At 28.8% G+C, this 23264-nt stretch overlaps 1 protein-coding gene and 1 pseudogene across 1 annotated transcript; one reads left to right on the top strand and one right to left on the bottom strand.

Moving 5' to 3' along the window:
* Positions 1-497: 497 nt before the first annotated feature.
* Positions 498-20684, top strand: LOC111622128 (retinoid-inducible serine carboxypeptidase-like). Its single transcript, XM_023364455.1, has 11 exons — positions 498-595; positions 8087-8242; positions 10437-10511; positions 11746-11856; positions 11921-12049; positions 13812-13902; positions 13982-14095; positions 17144-17206; positions 19183-19260; positions 20276-20433; positions 20509-20684. The coding sequence occupies exons 1-11, from the start codon at positions 545-547 to the stop codon at positions 20563-20565; spliced, it is 1083 nt and encodes a 360-aa protein (XP_023220223.1). The 5' UTR covers positions 498-544; the 3' UTR covers positions 20566-20684.
* Positions 20685-21032: 348 nt separating this feature from the next.
* Positions 21033-21970, bottom strand: LOC111622129 (annotated as a pseudogene).
* Positions 21971-23264: the final 1294 nt, after the last annotated feature.

Raw genomic sequence — 23264 nt, forward strand, 5'->3', positions numbered from 1 at the left:
TTGAGATTTTAATTAATATTGAAAAATGATGCTTGTTTATTTAAAAACCAAATGCTGTTTAGAGTATCTTTAAAGGGTTTTAATGAGTTTATAAATAGAAAAAAATCAAGAAAAAGAAATGTAGATAATCTTTTAACATTTATAATTCAAGTTTTAAATTTTGAATTTTAACATTAGTTAAACTCATGCTTGTTTTTTTCTTTTTGTGAAAATCAATTATTTGAAAATTGTTACTTGATATAGTTCTATAGCATTAAATTCTTACAATAATCAAATTCTTGAAAAATCATTAATTTTCCAAATATACAAAGAGAAATAATTGTGATTTGCTTTATTATTTTTAATTTTAATTAATGTTTATCCTAAATTTAAATTTCTTATTGATGATGAATAAAAATGATATAAATATTTTTATAATTATCTTATTAATTGACATTTCTCTTCAGGAAAATGTTTAATAAGATTCTATTTTGTTTATTTAATGAAAGTTTGAAATATTTTGAAGGGAGGACCTGGAGCATCATCAACTGGATATGGAAATTTTATGGAAATTGGTCCACTTAAAGTAGATTTAACTCCAAGAAATACAACTTGGGTAAGTAAATTTAAAAATAATAATAAAATTCAAATAATTAATCTTATTTTTTTTTATTTTTATCATATTAAATTATTCAATTCAAAAATTAAATTAATATTGATATTAGTACTTTCAATAAGGGAATAAAAATTTAAGGTCATTTTGTGTGATCAGTCGATCACTTTAGTGAATGGAAACAAGTGATGTGATAATTATTTTGCTTCTGTCTTGTTAGTAGCTTGAAAATTCAGTACTTTTTAAAATAAAAATGATAATAAAGTATGTTTATTTGTTTGCTGAAATTTATAATTCTAAAGATTTTTTAATGCAATTTAAAAATTTTTGTCATTAATTTTACACTATTTACTGTATTTACTTGCATATAAGACAAGGTTTTTATTCATTTTTTTTCATTGCGTCAAAAACCTAGGTTGTCCTGTATGCGCGAGCGAAGGATTCTTTGCGTTTTTTCAATAATTTTTGTGAACCATGTGTTCATTTTTTACCGGATGCTTACTCTCTTGTGTTTAAAAACAAAAGTATTTTATCTGGGTCATTTCAATCATTCTTGTGTATTGTCAGGAGTAAAGATGAATAGCAATAGGAAAAGCAAAGCTTTTGAATTGAATTCCTATTTGAAATATTCCAAAATCACACAGGAGCTCAATATACATTTTAATCCATTCCCACGTGAAAAACAGATGATTATTCGGAAATTAGAATTTGGAGAAACTCATAAGTGTAATTGAAGGAGAGTGGATGCGACTGTTAAGAATTGGCAAAAAAGGTTCCCAATTGTCCAACTGTACACAAACAAATTGTTGTCGATTTTACAATATTTTTCCTTAAGGTTTAAAATGCCAGTAATTTTTGCAGGACAATGTGTGCATTTATGTGCATTTGACATTTTATTTGTGATTAAACGAAATAAAATTAAATTGTATTAATAAATCTAATTTTCTTTATTTTGATCTTTAAAGTCACACCTCGTCCTATGTGCGAGATCATCTTATAAGCGAGTAAATATGGTAGGCCTCAAAAAGTTGTGTGGCTAATATTTTAATATTTTTGCCTTTATTATATTATATTTTTATTGACAATCAGATGTTTTCGTTCATTTTATCAAATATAGTAAATGAGAATTAATTGTCAGCAAAAAAAATTTTTTTTTTACTTTCATTCATAATTTATGATTATTTTTATCAAATTGGCTACCCTTTATCAAAATGTTTGTTCTGAAAAGTACTGTTATAATAGACCTTAAAAGGACTTTTTAAAATTATGCACAATACGTTAGAGCATTCCAGGAATTTTTGTTCTTCCCAGATCATTCTCACTACTACTGGTGTCTGAATCTCCTGAAATATTGATGATTGTCAGGGTTTGGATATAATGGAGGGTAATGTCGAAGGTAACACAAAGAAAGTGGAGAGAACTAGAAAGCGATGTCCGTTAGACCACAGCACACATTCCAAACTAAACTAACCTGGGCCAGAGTACAATTCCCTTGACGAACATAACAGACCCCACACATAGCAGAGGGGAGGGCGCGACGATCACAAAGACAAAGGTCAGATACACAACTTTCTAACAATGATAAATGGCTTGACATTAAGTGGGCCAATTCCCATTGTAACTGTTCAATATTCAAAATATGCTTAACTGTATTTTTCCAATTGCATGCTGTAATGCTTTTAATGGCAGATGATGTCAGTTCTTCTATATCAGTAGGTTTAAACAATGCATATTTTACTTTAACTGATTCTCTCACTTGTGCCCAAATTAATTCATTTGAGTTTAAATCACAATGATAGAGATAAATGTAAAACATTTCTTCAAGACTTTGCTAATTCATTAAATTCATAAACTTTGTTTTGATTTATGTAGTTTCATTGTCATATAAATCTTCCTCGAGCATATTGGAAGAGAGTGAGTCCTTCTTTAACCAGATAATGGTTTCATTTTTTTGTGTTGATGATGATGATGAAGCATTTTCTAATTCTTTTTAATAATAAGATGCATTATCCATAATTATCATACATTTTTCTGGAATATTTGGCAAAAGCCATTCTTCAAAACACATAAAAATAAACATTGTGCATTTCATCATGATAATTATTAGAGTTTGGCATTTAATACAAAACCACTTATGCTTCCAACATGAAGGAAAATTAATAAATGATCTTTACCATTAAGAATTTGGCAGCTACGAATAAATTACCATTACTCCACTTTTGCCATGGTGTTCATTTAACAACATATCATCTAAATAAATAAAAGAAGCATCTGACAGGTCTCTATACTGTTTTATTTGTCTTAAATATTCGTCTATGTGCAACAAATTCTGTTTTTTTTTTTTAACGTAAAATTTCCTATTGTCTATTTTAAATTAATTAATTAATTTTTTTTTTTTTTTTTGAGAAAAATATTTTTATTTTCATTCATAATATATGATTGATTTTTTTTTTATTGAATTGGCTACCCTTTATCAAAATGTTTGTTCTGAAAAGTACTGTTATAATAGACCTTAAAAGGACTTTTTAAAATTATGCACAATACGTTAGAGCATTCCAGGAATTTTTGTTCTTCCCAGATCATTCTCACTACTACTGGTGTCTGAATCTCCTGAAATATTGATGATTGTCAGGGTTTGGATATAATGGAGGGTAATGTCGAAGGTAACACAAAGAAAGTGGAGAGAACTAGAAAGCGATGTCCGTTAGACCACAGCACACATTCCAAACTAAACTAACCTGGGCCAGAGTACAATTCCCTTGACGAACATAACAGACCCCACACATAGCAGAGGGGAGGGCGCGACGATCACAAAGACAAAGGTCAGATACACAACTTTCTAACAATGATAAATGGCTTGACATTAAGTGGGCCAATTCCCATTGTAACTGTTCAATATTCAAAATATGCTTAACTGTATTTTTCCAATTGCATGCTGTAATGCTTTTAATGGCAGATGATGTCAGTTCTTCTATATCAGTAGGTTTAAACAATGCATATTTTACTTTAACTGATTCTCTCACTTGTGCCCAAATTAATTCATTTGAGTTTAAATCACAATGATAGAGATAAATGTAAAACATTTCTTCAAGACTTTGCTAATTCATTAAATTCATAAACTTTGTTTTGATTTATGTAGTTTCATTGTCATATAAATCTTCCTCGAGCATATTGGAAGAGAGTGAGTCCTTCTTTAACCAGATAATGGTTTCATTTTTTTGTGTTGATGATGATGATGAAGCATTTTCTAATTCTTTTTAATAATAAGATGCATTATCCATAATTATCATACATTTTTCTGGAATATTTGGCAAAAGCCATTCTTCAAAACACATAAAAATAAACATTGTGCATTTCATCATGATAATTATTAGAGTTTGGCATTTAATACAAAACCACTTATGCTTCCAACATGAAGGAAAATTAATAAATGATCTTTACCATTAAGAATTTGGCAGCTACGAATAAATTACCATTACTCCACTTTTGCCATGGTGTTCATTTAACAACATATCATCTAAATAAATAAAAGAAGCATCTGACAGGTCTCTATACTGTTTTATTTGTCTTAAATATTCGTCTATGTGCAACAAATTCTGTTTTTTTTTTTTAACGTAAAATTTCCTATTGTCTATTTTAAATTAATTAATTAATTTTTTTTTTTTTTTTGAGAAAAATATTTTTATAATTGAATGCCTATGTTGGGCCTATGTTTAAATGTGAAAAGCACCAAAGTCACAACCACATCCAGTAATAGCCAAGTTCAATTAAAAATCAACAATGAGGCCATAGAATGTGTTCAGGATGTTATTTTTTTTTTCTGGGCTTGAAAATAAACAGTGATAGGGAAATGAGTCCAGAAATCAAGAGGAGAATATCTTTAGAGAGAAGAACAATGATGAGTATTAGGACTGAACAATACTCATCATTATTCAGCGACTGAAAGATCAGGAACATCAGCATCAAAACCAAATGCAGAATAGTCCAAACTATTCTTTCCTAATAGGCATTTATGGATATGAGAGTTGGATTGTGACTAGAGGATTTGATCTCGGGATCCCGATTTTCGAGATCCCGGCCACTTTTCAATCCCAAAATTTTCGGGATTAAGTTTTCCTAATCTCGAGATTTCGGGATTGACATCATTTTAAAAAAAGTTGCAAAATAGACTGCATGAAGCGAAACGTTCAGTGCCAGTGCTTTTAACAGAATTGCTTGCCTATCATTTTAATATAAAATACAAGAAATTTTATTCCAAGCAAGCAGCAGAAATTAAGCTAGCGGGCTTGCGATGCTTGCTTGGAATAAAACTTCTTGTATTTTGAACTATCAATAAAATGATAGGCAAGCAGTTCTCACTGGGTTACTTGGTAATATACTTCATTTTTGTATTTTTGAATAGTGGTTTGCTGGACGCTGAGAGACTCACACAGAGACCGAATTTACAAAATTAACATGTTTATTTTTAGAAAGACATGCTTACAATGATCGAAACAATCGGGATTGTAGCCTTTACTCCTATAATCCCGATCTGTGTCGACCGGACTGTTTTCTTCCAACCTCCCCGTGTCTTCGAAGCTATAACTAGAACGGGCTTATAAGTATTTACTAACGATTCCTCCAACTTCCATCAAACCTAAACGCGTTTCCTCAGCAGTTGCATATATGTGCAACAAATTGAGAAGCAGACTTGGTGATAAGACACTGTATGTGTTGTTATTTCTCAGATCATATTTTCTCAATTCAAATTAGAATGTTCCTATTAGATTAGTTTTTTTATATTTAAGAAAAATGTGACTGATTAATACTTTTTGCTAAGAAACTTACTTTACTACCTACTTACTAGGTTGTTATATGAAAGTAGTCTATTTAGTCGATGTTAAGAGAGATTTTTGTTAATTTTCAACGTTTATTTGCATAGTTTGTTACATAAAGGTGTTTTTTCAATTTATGTGAGTTTAAAGAGATCTCAGTGATGCTTAAAAAAGAATAAACTTAACATGAAGACTGATTGATTTTAAGTCTTGTTAGTCTGACTCTAAGTCTGATTAGTCTAAGTCTGACTAGAGTGATTAAATTAGCTAGGTGTATACCGTAAAATACGTCGATTTTTGTCTAAATTTTGATTTGTTGATTTCTGTAAGATTTTCTTAATTTTTATTAACCCTCAATACCGAAATAATCCCGGAATCCCGACATTGACTAAGTATAATCCCGAAATCCCGGGATTAGAAATAAGGACCGGGATCGAATTCCCTAATTGTGACGAAGGCAGATAGGATGACTGTAGATATCTTTGAGATGTGGTGTTGGCGCAGGCTGTTATGCATACCCTGGACAGCAAAGATTGCCAACAAGGAAGTGTTGAACCATGTAAGACCTGGTTTATGATTGGAAGGCAAAATTAACAGACTCAGGCTCAAATATTTTGGTCATGTCATGCACATTAACTCCCTTAAAAAGAAGTCCATGAGTGAGTGACAAAAGAAGACCTGCAGGCCATCAAAGAACTTGATGGCTAGATACCATCAAAAATGGCCTGATAATGAATGACCATTCAAAAGCTTAAGGAGCTAGTTCAAGATAGAAGGATCTATAGTGTCGCAAAAGATCAAGAATGACTGAATCACTATCATCATAACTAGATATGCATGTTTGTCTTATTATTTTTCAATTATAAATATTTTTGACTTCCATCAAAGTACACCCCAAGTTGCCGAGATAATTTATTAAAACAAAACTAACATCCCTGGCCCATTCAACAGACAGACAGAGAGAAAGGGCCTGACCAGTAGGTATAGCCCTGGGTAGACTAGAAAAGGAAGAAGGATTAAAGTTAGTTGAGAGGGGGGTAAGACTGAAGGTGAAGCATAGTAAGATAGGAAAGAGGAAAGTAGCCAGCCTAAGCCCATGAATCTCATGGGCATCCTGCAACGCATTTAATTCAAACAAAACAGTAGGATAAAAGGATACAAAACATAGATTACAAACATTGACGTTGGGTTACATATATAAATTGCAGAAAACATAGTAACAGTATGGAACTTGATACCGTACTAACTATAATTTAAAACTACAGAAAATTGTGGTACTAAACATGTCTAATACAGTTGTGATGATGCTAATATGACAAGAATATAATAAAATACATGGATGGTTAAACATAGCAGGGGTACAAATGAAAACAGATAAATAATATTACATGGTAATACACAGGAGACAAAACACACAAAATGGTAGAGTAAAATAAGTGACAATAAAGGATAACATAGGTGTTACAGTAACAATCTAGGTGGTAATGCAATAATAAAATATATACAAAAACAAAACCGCACAGTAGCCCTCCAGGTGGGCGAGGAGACCACACGAATGGTCGAGGACAGTCAAAGAGGGCGACAAACAGTGCAGTGATGGAAGTCCGGTCACACAACACACACACACAAAAAAAACAGTCAAAAGTGCCAGCCAATGGGCCGAGGGAAAATTAGTCCAGAATTCTGATTTCCTTGGCAAAGTTCTTTTAGCGCAAAAAACACTTTGCTGTTGCTGGTGAAGGTATCCAAAGTGCAGGGCCAGTGATACCCACAGTAGCGGCCCATTCAACAGGCCATCCTCAGGTTAAACAAGATTAGAATGTAGGTGCTCCAAAACTGTTCATAGAAACAAAAATTGAAAGAACTTTAGCTTAAATGCAAGCTATAGGTCTGTAAATTTTTATAAATGTTATTTCTATTCATGCCATTATATTAAAAAAGAAAAAAACTAACAATGCTTTTTCTAATATGTACAGTTACCCAATCACCTCTAATGTAAAGACAACAAAAGTCAGCATGTTTTCAGTTAGGAATATATCAGTTTATTTACTTTGAATTACAAGAAGTTTTTTAAGTATTTCCTTAAATGTTTTTGGGAGATAGTTTCATTTCTGGAGTAATACTTAAATGAATAAATTGATGTATTCTTTAATGGAAGCCTACTGATTTTTATTGTGTTTATTGAACAACACTGCAATTGAAGTATAAGCATATCTATTACTCCATGCTATCTGGCTTTGACATTTTTCTTTTGATTTTTGAAATGAAAATTAGAAATTTATTTATTTAGACTTACTTTTAAGGCAGCTTGTCCTCAATTCTTAGCAGGTAGCAACTTATAATGCTCTGCTTCACTGTCAGATTTATCTTGCAAGGTCAAAAAAATTAAACTAACAAAAACACATCAGCAGCACGAAAAGTGACCTAACAGCAAATCCAAGGTCACTAAAGTTACCAAATTTGAACTTTATTTGAATAACCATTTACACTCTAATGTACAAAAATCTCTGAACAACAGCCCTCTCTCTATAATAAATTTTACACTATTGATTACAGAAGAAAATTTAGCATATAGGTATAATAAGCTATAGTTAAGAAAATGAAATACTTTTCAGTCACAAATTTAATTATTTAATATTTATTTATTGGTTTTTTAATTGGAATAAATTTTTTATTGCAGACAAAAAAAGCCAATTTGCTCTTCATAGACAATCCTGTTGGAACAGGATTCAGCTATGTTACAAATAAGAGCGCACTGTGTACAAATAACACTCAGATTGCCCAGGATTTGTTAACTTTAATGGCTGCATTCTTTCGAAAAGTACCAGAATTTCAGGTATGTTAACTTTGATCATAGAATAATAATATGACCCTTTTAATTTAAATTACTAATTTGTAGTTTGATTTCCAAATTAAAGAAATTTTGATTTATATAAAAAGTGATGATTTCAACTTAATTTTTCTTTATCATTGAGTAAGAATATTAGTTAGTTCTAAGCTATATAATATGATACATAAAGATTTGATTTGATTTTCAAGATGTTTTCAAATTTAGAATTAAAAGAATGACAAATAAACTGATAAAATTGTATTATTATTAGTAATTATATGGAAATTAATTTAATTTTAATTTTTTATATCATTTTTTAAAATAAATATAATGTACTTATATTTATTAAGAATGGATAATTCTTGAATATTTATTTTTAAGAATTCTTAAATTAATAATCATTAAAAATATTGAGATATGATCAATTAATATGCCAAATCTTATATGATTTGTAAGAATGCCGATTGGGGGGGAGATTTTATTCCCTACGGTCAGGATGGTCTGTCTTAGTGTATGTGGGTGGCGGTTTTAAGAGGCAGCAAAAGACAAGTGTTTTACAGAGGTAAACCGTTTATTCTTGATCGAAATTTCTTACATATTTTTAGAAAGAGGTCCTTCGATCTAAAACTTGAAGATGTCTTTGGTCCTATCGATTGGATAACTGATGTTTTTCTTTGGTAAAGCTGAAGAGGAGCCCTGGGGCAATGATGAGTTAAAGTTCGGAGGCGAACAGTCACAAGATACTAGTGATCGGAAGCACCAAGGGAAGACGATGAACACAACAGGTGTCTGGCGAAAGTCTTAGTAGAAGCCTTGTTGTCCTTGGAATTGGTGTTTTTATAAGTTTTCCGAGATCGGCTTTTTGCTAGTTGGACAGACTTTACATTATCGCTTTCTAATTGGTCTTCCATCCGTCTCCAGGTGTAAATGGAGCTTTGTAAAGTTCACAGGAAAGGTCGGCTGGAGATGGTTTATCCGACACCATCTTTTAGATTCTGATCGCATTTAATAGTTGACTATGACACCTACGCTCATTTTGATATTTTTTTCTTGTTTCGTTTTGCTTTCTAAACTGCGTCTTAACTTTAATATTTTAAATTTTCTTTTTCTATATCTAAAATTTTGTTTTTCCTTCTACTCTTTATGAGCGCTGATGTCAAAGTCCAGTGTCACCAATTCGACACTTATATAAACAGTTTAACTTAACAAATTTTTACATTTCTTTCTTTTTGGTGGGGGCTAGTTCCGGGACCTCACAAATTAATCAATTAAATTCTGGGACCGAATATTATAAAGACTTAAAAACTAGAGGAATAAGATTCAACATGACTGTGACACAGACAAATCCAATCACTTTTATCTATATATAAACTAGCATATATATACATACATATTGTTTATTTGCATCATATATAATAAAACATTCCATTCAGAGTTTATTGTAACTATTTCAGGTGTTTTTTTCTTTGACATCTCTGTATCTTATCAGAGCATGTACCAAAAATTTTGACTAAAAATGTAAATAATAATGCCAGTTTTTGGCCCGTAAAGGAGTTGTCTCATTAAGTAGCCTTTGTAACAAATCCTGTGTGTAAAGATGTTTCCGCTCACTTGCATTCCTGTACTGTAGACTGGATATGCTGGCCAGTTAACTAAGTGACTACTATGGTCAAAAACTGGTCTTATTATCCACAATTTAAGTCAAAATTTTTGCTGCCTTGGGTTTATTTCATCTCCACAACACCTTTCCCATTGTCACCATTGGTTATTAATTAGGCATTTTTCCAAGATAAAATTTTTATCTTTTAAGGAACAATAATTTCAGGCTAATTTTATTCTTGACATAGCAATGACTTGTCATTGAAACAATGAAATTTAAATGACCATGGTTGGATGGTAAATACTAAACAAATGGCTAAATTTGGAAATTCTGGATATCCTATATAATGTGTGTCTGTTTGAAGGAAGAAAGAGGGTGTTTTATGTACAAGTAACAAAAATTTTACTTTTTTTTAGTCTGTCTGGCTACTCTCTCATTTTGTCCAGTTATTAAAAATTTCTTAGGAGAACACTACATAATCAATTATCTTTATTAATGTGTGAAAAATATTATGAATAAAGCATTGTAAATTTTTATTTCTATCAAATTTGTATTTTTAAAAATTATTATTTAATGATTTTTATTTACTTCTTTTTGCAGAATGTACCATTATATATATTTGCAGAATCTTATGGAGGAAAAATGGCTGTTTCATTTGGTAAAGCATTGTACAAGGTGAGAAATTATTTTATTACTACACGTCATTCAAATTGGATTAGTGTAAATATTATTAATTTATGAATTTATGTAAAACCATTACTAAATTTTTTTTTTTGCAAAATACTTCTATTATATTTATATTTCTGTATCATTACAAATTGACTATAGATTAATCATAAAATTGTATATTAATTTTAGAAATTTATCTCCATATAGATATATGTTGCAAGACTGTTATTAGTGATGGATATGCTTTGAATTGTAAAATATGGATAAGTCATGTGCATATAGTATATTGAAGAATACTCTTTTTATAATCATTGTGTTTTATGTAAATGCTTCATTCTTCATTAGGCATTTCAATGATATAGAAGCTATAATCAAACATCTTTAGTACACCCAATAAGTTTTAAAGCTATACATCCGCCAAAGCTGAATATTATCGGGCTAGAAACGGCTATAATACTAATAATTTTATAGACAATTTGGCATTAGAGTTAGGCGTTAGGCGCCATCTCTTGATAAATTTAATAATTATAATTTAATTAAATTTAAATAATAATTTTAGAATTACTGGAAGAAAAGAATTGGCCCGAAGCAGGACTCGGCTTTGGTGGATGTATAGATATAGAAACTGTTAAAACAAATTGTTGTTTATATCTGTATGAACCTCTTCATCAATCTTTCTATTCATTTCATTATAATGATATAGATATTTTAATAAATTACAATATTAGGATCTTATACTGTAATATTTCATTGATGTATACTAGGAAATATTTTTAAAGCTTGTAATTTTAGTCTTACCTTCCATTAAATGTGAACAAATTTGTAAATTTTGCTAACTTTAGAAAGTTTAATTATAACAAAATTTGACAAATGCCAAGCTTAATTTTATATATTTAAATGCAATGTAACATTTGATGCATTGCATTGTAGCAAAATATGAAGAATTTCAAAATGAGCATTTAATGGAATATTTTTTTAATGTTAACAAGTTTTAAATATATTTACACAGTATTTTGAAGAATTAATATAATTTATTTAATTAATACAATAAAATTTTATTTGAGTAATTTGTAATGATTTCTGGTATTAGTTATAGTCTCTTAAAATTATATAAATTTTTCTGACTTTTTTTCAAAAAACTATTGTTAATAAATGATATAGTCTTAATAACAAAGTTTTTAAGTAAATACTAACTTTTAGTATTTTAATTTAAAAATTAAAGTTTATAAATTTTTTGTAGAGTATACAATCTGGAAAAATGAAATGCAAATTTAAAGGAGTTGCTTTGGGAGACAGTTTTATTTCTCCATTGGACACAGTAGCTACTTGGGGTCAATATCTTTATGCAACTGTAAGAAAATTTATAAATTTTTTTAATCATTAAAAAATAAATTTTAACTTTATTTAATTTTTAGTCTCTTGTTGATGAAAATGGTTTAAAATCAATCAGTGAGGCAGCAAAAAATGTTAAAGCAGCAATTGATAACCAGTCTTTCAGTGATGCAACAAATCTATGGGCTGAAGCACAGGATCTAATAAACTCAGTAAGTTTTATTCAGTTTTAATTACATTAAATTGAACTAAATTTGAAAATCTTGTGTAGAATCTTCATAGATTCATCACTTGGTTGATTACTGTTATTATTCTTGAAGTATTTTTAAGAGCATTATTACAAATGCCTAAACAATAACTTTTTCATTAATGTTAAATTCAACAGTCTTTAATAAATAATTAAAAATTTTATTAAACATATCAATCACAAGCAATGAAAAATTTTCAAGCATTTAATTTCAATTATAAAGTCTTATATTATTATTGTACATTTTAAGTTGTGGCAGTATATAATCAGCATTAGTATATACATCACATCACCATATATTTACATCTCTAACATTTCCCTTGAAAACATGATGCTTAATAATAGCCAGTTCAGAAGATGTCTCAAACACATTGTATTTTTTCTTCTTCTATTTTTAATTTTGCATGGAGGTATTATTCAACCATTGCTTAATAAATGGATTTATTTAATAAACTTGTACTTTGTGAAAAGCACCCATTGAGTTAACATACTACTTATTTGGGAATTCCTACTAATGTAATCAATAAGCTCTTTCATATATTTTGTAATAAGTAGATCCCACATAATAAAATTCGTTGCTTTGTTTGAATAGGCTAATAACATAAACATCTTCCCTTAAGACTTCCTTATCCTAAAGTATCTGCATAATTGTGGGAAGGATTTCCAGAACTATTAATTTATCAGTTTAGATATAATCATACTAGTCATTAAATTTATCATGAGATGGCAGCTTAATCACTTATGTCTAGCCAAATTGCTTTGTTTTGGATTATTTATTATCCTTAATATAGTCCAATAAAAAAATTGACAGATTGTTTGGTATTACAATATGGAATGTTATTTATTCATCAATTCAGGCCTCATTGTTTGTAAATTAACATCAACCAAATTTCCTATAGGAAAAAGTATGTGTTGTTTCACTTTATCTTATCAACCATTTATTATTTTTCAGTGCCATTATTTAGAAGTAAAATTAATGTGTCAAAAATTTTCAGTACAATCCTTGTATTCCTTTAAACCTAACTGCAAAGAAAGCATTTTTCAGTTATATTTTTAGTATTACATAGTTATATTAATGAAAAATTTATTTTGTATTATGAATATTAAAGTAAATTCTCAAATTTGATCATTTAATAATTGTTTCAGAATTATCTAATTTTTTTAAAATAATAAATATTGAAAATTAACAAGTGGCCAAAATTGAAATGTTCCAACTTTTAAACTGAGTTTTTAAAAAAAAAATCAGTTATAAAACGTTTGATTATGAAAATTTTATTATATTATAAACATTTAGAAGTTTATATTCTGAAAAATTAAGAATTATAGAAATGTAATTTCAGTTGAACATACACTAGTGACTCAATATAATATGGTCCTTTGAATCTAAAAATTTTGACTGCATTATACATGAGACTATAGGATAAGAAGAAAGTTTTTTTGTCATGTGTACCAACAATCCATGCTATATGGTAGACACTGTTTACTAACTTACCACTCATCCTATCATTCAAACACTCTTTAACAGCTACATGTTTCTGCTTTGATAAGAATAAATAAATTGGGGTATGCAGGCTGTCCATCTTCTATCAAAGCATATTGTATTGAGTTAGTAGTGTATATTTATATAACTTGATGTATATACAGCATAACAAGTAAGCATTGTACTTATAAAATTTTAATGTTTAAATTACATAAATACTAAATACTGAGTAATTTGAACTTTTCAGCTTACTAATTCTGTAAATTGGTATAATATTTTGGCCAATGAAGGACCTAATACTTCCTCTGCTGTTAGTCTACCTAAAAATCATTCTCTTTGTAAGTGATGTGTTAAGTTATTCGTAGATAGATATTTTTAAATTAATATTTTTAACGCAGTTTTGTTTTTGCTCTTTAGATTCAATGTTTCAGCGCCATGTTGGTTATTTATCAGACGATGAACTATATAAACTAATGAATGATGTAATAAAGAAGTCATTGCATATTATTCCCAAGAATGTAACCTGGGGAGGTAGTTTATATTTTTATATATTTAAAAAAATGTATTATAAAATTTATATTAAGTCAAAATTGTGAAGGTCATTTTTTGACTGGTCACCTTACTTTTCTCTGTTATATATGACAGCCAGAAAAATAATTTATCTAATATAATATTTGTAAGTAATCAAAGCAATTTGTGAACTTTAATAAAGCAATATTTATAATAATTGTATTTAATGTTGCAATTAAGTTCAAACATTGCCAAGCAATTTTAATATTTTTCGAAGACATAAATATTATTAACGATTATTAAAGTTATGGAGTTAGTGGACAAAACTTTCTAATTTCAACTACTCAATTTTGAAATCTCAAATTTTGACTTTTTCATGGAAGCACAATATGTATTAATAATGGTAAATAGTATCATAAGGTTAATAGTATCATAATGATTCACACTAATGTGTGAATCATTAGACTACTTTTTATATTTGTAATATTTAAATAAAAATTATAATGGTTTTATTGTAACTACACTTTTTATGACTTTTTTATTTCCCATATTTAACAATGTTACAACAATGAAAGTCCAATATTGGTTATTATAGTAATATTAAGAATAGAAATTTCATACATAAGACTAAGAGCATGTGCTATAATGCAAAAATATTAAAACAACAAGATTTTATATTGAGGTCAGATACAATTTTGGATGGAGTCTGAGTTGTAGATTTTTACCAACTCTGAATCCAATGCTACATTTCCACTTATAACAATGATGATATTAATGATGTATTTTTGTGGATTTCCAGATGAACAAAGAAAAAGAAAAATCATTTAGTTTTTTTATTTTTATATTTTGTTGAGAATAAATCCTTTTCTGAACTTCAGTGTTTTATTTTCAGATCCAAATTAAATAGAACAAATTAGAATAAATCATTTGAATGAAGAACGTTTACAAATATTTAAATTAAATTCACATTAAATAATTTAAATTCATGTTTTAAACTTAATTTTTTTTCTTGTGATGTGTTTGTTAAATATGAAGTAACTCAAATTTATTTGAAAATTTGTAATAAGCAGATTATCATTAGATAAAAATTTCAGCTTAAAAATAAAATATCAGAAGATATTTTAATATCATTTGACATTTGTATGGTCACAATGTTTATAACAAATTAACAGAAATTTAAGATATCATACTTATGCAAGACTGTGTATATACAGTAGATCCCCCTATAAAACCGTTTCCTATAGTTATGATTCCTATAAAAATTGTGGCAGTATCCGTAAACAACGGTAAAAATAACTCCTATAATACGTAAAACGTCATCAGGCAGCCGAACTACTTTCCCGCCGTCCGTAGCGCCACGCTACGGACGTNAAATATGCTATAAATGATTTAAGATAATCTGATGTATTAATTGTAAATATTCCTTCAAAAAAAGATCAGGAACAATCAGAAAAAAATATTTTTATTATTTTGATTGTTTTTTTCACTGATCAGGATTTTTAGACATTTTTACATTATAATACAACATAATAAAATATTTTATGTTAAGAATATATTATTTAACATACCTCACAAACAGCAAGAATTTTCCTTTCTTGTTTGAGATTAATATCATGTGGATATTTTATGAAACCATAAATTCTATCCATATATCTATTCTATATTATAAAAAAAAATTATATAAATTAACAGACATTTATATAGCTTTAAATAATTAAATATTAATTTAATTAATTTTATAATAACCACTGAATTAACTTTTTCTAATTTGATCAGTTGTTTGATTGTTTTTATAAGTATAAACAATAAATGTTTGAAATTATATATAACATAAATAGTCTTTTTAATTAGTTTATAAAGAAGTTATAAACTAATAAAAAGACATTATAGGTGTAGTGGTGGTTCTTCCTTCTCTATTACTTTTTTCCCTTTTCTTCTCACATTTTCTCGTTGTCCTCTCATCTAAAACTCCCAGAAAAATCTTGCTACAACTCAACCATACTGCAGGCAAATAGTTTCTAACAAAAATATTCTGATATATAAAACATCAGTTCACTATTAATCATAAACACAACAAAAGTGAAATGTCAAAGCTTCATCAACACAACATAGTTCAAACGATATAGTCCTAATCCTAGTTGTCTTTGGTCAGGCTGTAAGCATTATCCCCTTCATGAGTTCCATTTTCGTCTCTCTCACCTGGTTCTTCATCTCTTGAATAATATGATTTCACTCAGGAAGCATGCATTATACATTCATTTTGCATTACTTATGTGGATAGTTACCAAATTGATCATTTTAGACATGTAATAAGGACCCTTGCAATGATTTTGGAATTTATGATGTACAAATACTTTATACAAAACCAAATTATTCTCTTGGAATTCTCTGGGTGTTTTATTCTTATCATAATAGGCCTTATTTCTATCAAAAGTAAGACAGTAGAGTGTTGTTTATCCGAAAGTCGGTTATCCGAAAAAATTCCAGTCGGCAAATTTAATTTCCTAGTGGTGTGGCGCTGCAGTCTTTGGCTATATCTTGGGCTACTCCAATATTTTTTTTGTTGGTGTGTGTGTTTTAGCTGGCAGCACTGGCATTTTTGTGTGGTGTTTTTCTGAAGACTGTGTCATGCTGAATCAAACGTTTTTGATACTAGATCAACTTCTAAAGTATATTTTTTTTGGTTTTTATATTTTTCAATATATTTATTTTGTTTGTTCAAAATAAAAAAATAATTTTTAATGATACAATAGCCATGATTATTATTTTAAAAAGTTTTCGTTTGGCTTAATATCGACGAAAATTCAACGCAAAGCGACACGCAACGGAGAAAAATTTCAACACGGGATAGATTAATATATTTTTCATACATAATCGGTTATCTGAAAAATAAGTTATCTGAAGAACCCCAGTTCCCAATTGATTCAGATAAATGATGCTCTACTGTAATGCTTCATTTTCAGAATCACTATTTTCCAGTTCTACATGAATTTTTTGTTCTGCCAGTTCTTGAAGGTCATTGTTGATAAGGGTCTCACCAGAAACCTGCAGTAACTCCTCAATANAAAGGGCAGGCAGCGGATGTATTCACTGCTTTAACAGGGGACTTTATGAGATCAGTCACAGAAGATGGTAAGGAATTATTTACTAATTTAAATCAAAATATTATACAGGGAATTCTTAGTTAATGCATTTTTGTTTTTATATGGTTTATTAATTATGGACAATTTTTGTACTATATATCAGCAGTTGCCAACCGGTGGTCTGTGGAGAAATTTGGACACTGATCAACTTAAGGTTACACAAAGTATTACAAAAGAAATGCAAAAATGCTTGGTTTCTTTTTCTTACTCATTGAGGGTTTTCTTACTTGAATCTAAAACCAAACATGAAATGAAAGTTATCAATAAATAATAATGTCAACAAATCAATAAATACAGTAGACCGTTGTTTAACCGAAAGCATTCCAGTCGGCAAATTTAAATTTTCGCTAGTACTGTGGCGCTGCAATCTTTGGCTATATCTTGGACTACTCCAATATTTTTTTTTTTTTGTTGGTGTGTGTTTTAGCTGGCAGCACTGGCACTTTTGTGTGATGTTTTTCTGAGGACTGTTGTGCTGAATCGAATGTTTTTGATACTAGATCAACTTCTAAAGTATATTTTTTTTGGTTTTTATATTTTTCAATATATTTATTTTGTTTGTACAAAATAAAAAAATAATTTTTAATGATACAATAGCCATGATTATTATTTTAAAAAGTTTTCGTTTGGCTTAATATCGACGAAAATTCAACGCAAAGCGACACGCAACGGAGAAAAATTTCAACACGGGATAGATTAATATATTTTTCATACATAATCGGTTATCTGAAAAATAAGTTATCTGAAGAACCCCAGTTCCCAATTGATTCAGATAAATGATGCTCTACTGTAATGCTTCATTTTCAGAATCACTATTTTCCAGTTCTACATGAATTTTTTGTTCTGCCAGTTCTTGAAGGTCATTGTTGATAAGGGTCTCACCAGAAACCTGCAGTAACTCCTCAATATCCTGCTCATCTACATCTCCTAGTCCTTCTGTATCAATTAGGTTGACAATTTGGTCAATGATAGGCTCTTCTCGTTGAGAATTCTTGGATACCTCCAGCCATACCTTCTTTCACACTCCATTCATGCATTTATCAGTTAATTCTTGCCAAGCAAAGTCAATATTGCCCAAGGCATCTGTGAAGTTATATTTTTTCAAAATTGCACCAAACAAACATAGATTTAAGGAAAGTACAGCACTACAATGAATTGCCATTTATGCTGATTGGTTTGTGTTTGGGAATAATCATATTATATATGAATCAATGAAATGCTGCAATAATTTGAGTCGGCATAAATTTTTAGCTTTTTTTTAGGCTTCGAGCAGACCGCATTATATCAAATCAGCGTTAAGTGGGGTCTTACTGTATAACAATTGTACAGTTTAATTATTTTTATCACAAAATTTTAGTGCAGTCTGAGCTTAGTCCTGACAGTAAATTTATGATAAATAAATAATATCATTATTTTGCTTTCATACAGTACTGTATCATTACAACATTTTCATTGTTGTCTACAATATATTACAAAAAAAAGCAGTCCATGTATATTTTCTGATGGGGTAGAATGAATGTGTTTGTTTTTTAACTTATTCATTGCATTAATGCATAAAAACATATTCTTTAATGACTACATTAAGTATTTGTTAACTATATTCAAATTAATGGAATATGGCTGTACTGATTAATCCTATGATCTAGTTATCACTTAATTTATAATTTTTTCAAAATCTATTTGAGTTTACATTACTTAATGTTTCATGTTTTGTATAATTTGTTACCTTTTATAATATTTTATTATAATTTATTATCATCATTCTAAAATCGCTCTTTACAATTAAGTTTTAGCTAATTATAAACTTAAAGTTAAAACTTGAAACTTTTTATTGTAAAGAGTGATTTTAGAATGATAGTAATTAAATAAATTATATTATAAAAATAATTATACTATATCATTATATATATATATATATATGAGTTATGCATACAATAAAGTAATCATTCATCATTTTTTTTTAAGTGGATTATCTTCTGAATAGAACTGATCTCTCAGTGAATGTTTATAATGCACAATTAGATTTAATTGTTGACACTCTTGGTAAGTATTACTTTTTAATGTTTATTTGTAAAATGTTATCTGAATTTTAATAATAATCATTTTGTACAAAACCTTTGAGCATATGGATAATCTAATATTAATATATCTGGAAAACAGTATTCCTGATGGAAGTAGATGGACTAATTTTAAGGTTCTCTATATTAGCAAATTTAAGTTCTTTTGCATGTATAGAGCATTTCACTCTATTCAGCTTGGAATAACCAGGAAAAGTCATGAAATGAAGGGAAGACACAAATTACAACTAAAGAAACAATTTGTTGGAATAGTTAAAGACAAACCATACTCATATTTTTTTCGTATATCATCCTGTTCATTCTGTGAATAATATGGGCAATCTGATTTAGTTGGATAAGATGAGTGAAAATGCCTTAAACTTTCTATTTCTTTTACCCCAGACATTGTTTTTGGAGTTAATGGTATTTATATATAATGAAGAAAACTACCTTAGCATTGTTCACTGCAATGAAGTTTTCATATGTGACTCTATTTGTTCAGAAGTTATTGGCCCATGTTGTCCAGAATGAACCTAAATATGTTTTTATGAACATTAATGGAAGACATTGTTTATAATAACTGATTTGTGTATACAGAAAAAAATCAGAAGTGATTTAAATATTATTTATATATATTTTACATAAATTATCACTACAGACTTATTATCCAGATATTCAAAGGAATTTTTATACAGCTCAACTATCAATATATATTCCCATATTATAATTTATATGGGAATATATTATTATATAATTCTTTTAATTATTTTGTTTTTTTAAATGAATTATCAATAATACAATTGCGTCATTTATGAATATTTTCTAATAGTCAATTTGCATATTATTATTGTTATTTTGTATTTTTAAATGCTTTTTTAATGAAAAGTAAGTCTTTAAAGATAAATCCTGAAATATTGATTAAATTAATGATAAACTTAAATACATATGTATATTTAAATTTTAAAATTTGTAAATATATATGTATGTATTTCTTTTGCTAGGAACACTTCAGTGGATCCATAAGCTGAAATGGCCAGGAATTTCAAGCTTTAAGCAGGCAGCTCGAAAAGCTTTTGTATTTTCACCCAATCGGACAGCTTTTTTTGTCAAGTCTTTCAAAAATTTTCATTTGTTTTGGATAATGAAATCTGGACATATGGTAAGCCAAGCTTTTAATTATTTTGTTTTATCTTTAATTTATGTAAATACTTATAAGATTTACATTTTGTTTCAGGTTCCTAAAGATGCTGGCTTAACAGCTTTAAAAATGTTAGATATGATTTTACAATGATTGTTTATATAAAATTACATCATACTAATGATTCAAAATATATAAATAGCTAAATAAACTGTAAAATCATAAATAGTAATAAAATTGAACTTCTCTTTGGGAGTCATAATATTAATGTATTATATCCTTTAAACGCCAGATTCGACATGCTTGTGAGGTTTCTCTAGTTAAAAAAATTGTTACGCTTAACATCGATGAAAATTCAACGCGAAGTGGGTTAATAGCGATTTACTAATATACTAATTACATGGGATATACTATATTAATAATGTATTTTTTCATATTTCTCGGTTATCCGTCTTTTCAATTATCCACCAACCCCAGTCCCCAATTGAGTCGGATAATCGATGCTCTACTGTACTTAATTCTTCAATTAAAATTGACTTGTCCTGACGTAACCTGATAAAAGACACTTCAAACTGAAAGACAAAGAGATATTTTATTTATTTATTTACACATATATTTTTATTCAACAATTTTTTTACATCTTTTTTTATTTTTTACATTTATGAAAAAGTAAGGAAGATGGAAAAGCTGCTGGAGAGTTAAGTTCTGCAGCGTGGAGGCCTGTATGACCTTCTGGTTGGACGATATCCAAAATAAACCCCTCGAGTATATGGTCTCCCACGTCCTCGATAACGTCCTCTTGGTGGTCTGTCTGTGGTACTAATTCCCGGTCGATTCGTTCTTTTTGGCATTATTTTAATTTGTCTTCCTCTAAAAAGTGATTCATCTAACGCCATAGCAGTCTGAATAGAATCTTTGTCCTCAAATTCAACATATGCAAACCCTTTAGGATGACCTGAGTACTTGTCACATAAAATTTTCACACGATTTATAGAACCACAGCCATAAAAATGTTGTTCTAATTCTTCAGCTGTTGCTCCATAATGAACATTGCCCACATAAACCGATCTTCCATCAACTTCCATTTTTTCTTCAAGTGATAAACCAAGTAACGCACCTGGAGGACTCGTACTCCTTTGTTTTTCAGTCTCACTCTGCATTTGTTTTAACTTTTTAGCTTCTTCTTCCGTTTCCCTTATTCTGGCTTTTATAGCTTCGAATTCGTAATCTTTGATATTCTGTTCTTCGCCCGTATCGTCAACGGCACCTTCTGGTAATTCCTCGTTATGTTCACCATTCTCTCTTGTTTCAATTTCTTCGTCTAAAGGATCGCCTTCGCCATTTATGTCCGCCATTTTGATAAAATATTGATTTTAAAAAATGTACAGTATTTAAAATTGAATAAAAATATTCAACTTTCGGACCTCTTTGTTCTCTAACCTCAACTTGTGGCAGCCGGAACAAGAATGAGAAACACATGGCATGTTGCCTGTATGTAAACTACATAACGCACCCTGGTGGTGAAACTCGGCATAACAAAAATTACCTCAATATCTCTTAAATTTTTTTTTTTTTAANATATATCTGGAAAACAGTATTCCTGATGGAAGTAGATGGACTAATTTTAAGGTTCTCTATATTAGCAAATTTAAGTTCTTTTGCATGTATAGAGCATTTCACTCTATTCAGCTTGGAATAACCAGGAAAAGTCATGAAATGAAGGGAAGACACAAATTACAACTAAAGAAACAATTTGTTGGAATAGTTAAAGACAAACCATACTCATATTTTTTTCGTATATCATCCTGTTCATTCTGTGAATAATATGGGCAATCTGATTTAGTTGGATAAGATGAGTGAAAATGCCTTAAACTTTCTATTTCTTTTACCCCAGACATTGTTTTTGGAGTTAATGGTATTTATATATAATGAAGAAAACTACCTTAGCATTGTTCACTGCAATGAAGTTTTCATATGTGACTCTATTTGTTCAGAAGTTATTGGCCCATGTTGTCCAGAATGAACCTAAATATGTTTTTATGAACATTAATGGAAGACATTGTTTATAATAACTGATTTGTGTATACAGAAAAAAATCAGAAGTGATTTAAATATTATTTATATATATTTTACATAAATTATCACTACAGACTTATTATCCAGATATTCAAAGGAATTTTTATACAGCTCAACTATCAATATATATTCCCATATTATAATTTATATGGGAATATATTATTATATAATTCTTTTAATTATTTTGTTTTTTTAAATGAATTATCAATAATACAATTGCGTCATTTATGAATATTTTCTAATAGTCAATTTGCATATTATTATTGTTATTTTGTATTTTTAAATGCTTTTTTAATGAAAAGTAAGTCTTTAAAGATAAATCCTGAAATATTGATTAAATTAATGATAAACTTAAATACATATGTATATTTAAATTTTAAAATTTGTAAATATATATGTATGTATTTCTTTTGCTAGGAACACTTCAGTGGATCCATAAGCTGAAATGGCCAGGAATTTCAAGCTTTAAGCAGGCAGCTCGAAAAGCTTTTGTATTTTCACCCAATCGGACAGCTTTTTTTGTCAAGTCTTTCAAAAATTTTCATTTGTTTTGGATAATGAAATCTGGACATATGGTAAGCCAAGCTTTTAATTATTTTGTTTTATCTTTAATTTATGTAAATACTTATAAGATTTACATTTTGTTTCAGGTTCCTAAAGATGCTGGCTTAACAGCTTTAAAAATGTTAGATATGATTTTACAATGATTGTTTATATAAAATTACATCATACTAATGATTCAAAATATATAAATAGCTAAATAAACTGTAAAATCA

The sequence above is a fragment of the Centruroides sculpturatus genome, unplaced genomic scaffold (genome assembly GCF_000671375.1).
Source record: "Centruroides sculpturatus isolate CEXI.00-Female unplaced genomic scaffold, Cexi_2.0 scaffold140, whole genome shotgun sequence".
Lineage (NCBI taxonomy): Eukaryota > Metazoa > Arthropoda > Arachnida > Scorpiones > Buthidae > Centruroides > Centruroides sculpturatus.

Coding starts and splice junctions, on each gene's coding strand:
- LOC111622128 (XM_023364455.1), top strand. CDS start 545: ATGGAAATTGGTCCACTTAAAGTAGATTTAACTCCAAGAAATACAACT. Junction 11,857..11,920: donor GTCAATATCTTTATGCAACT/GTAAGAAAATTT, acceptor TTTAATTTTTAG/TCTCTTGTTGATGAAAATGG. Junction 13,903..13,981: donor ACCTAAAAATCATTCTCTTT/GTAAGTGATGTG, acceptor TTTGCTCTTTAG/ATTCAATGTTTCAGCGCCAT.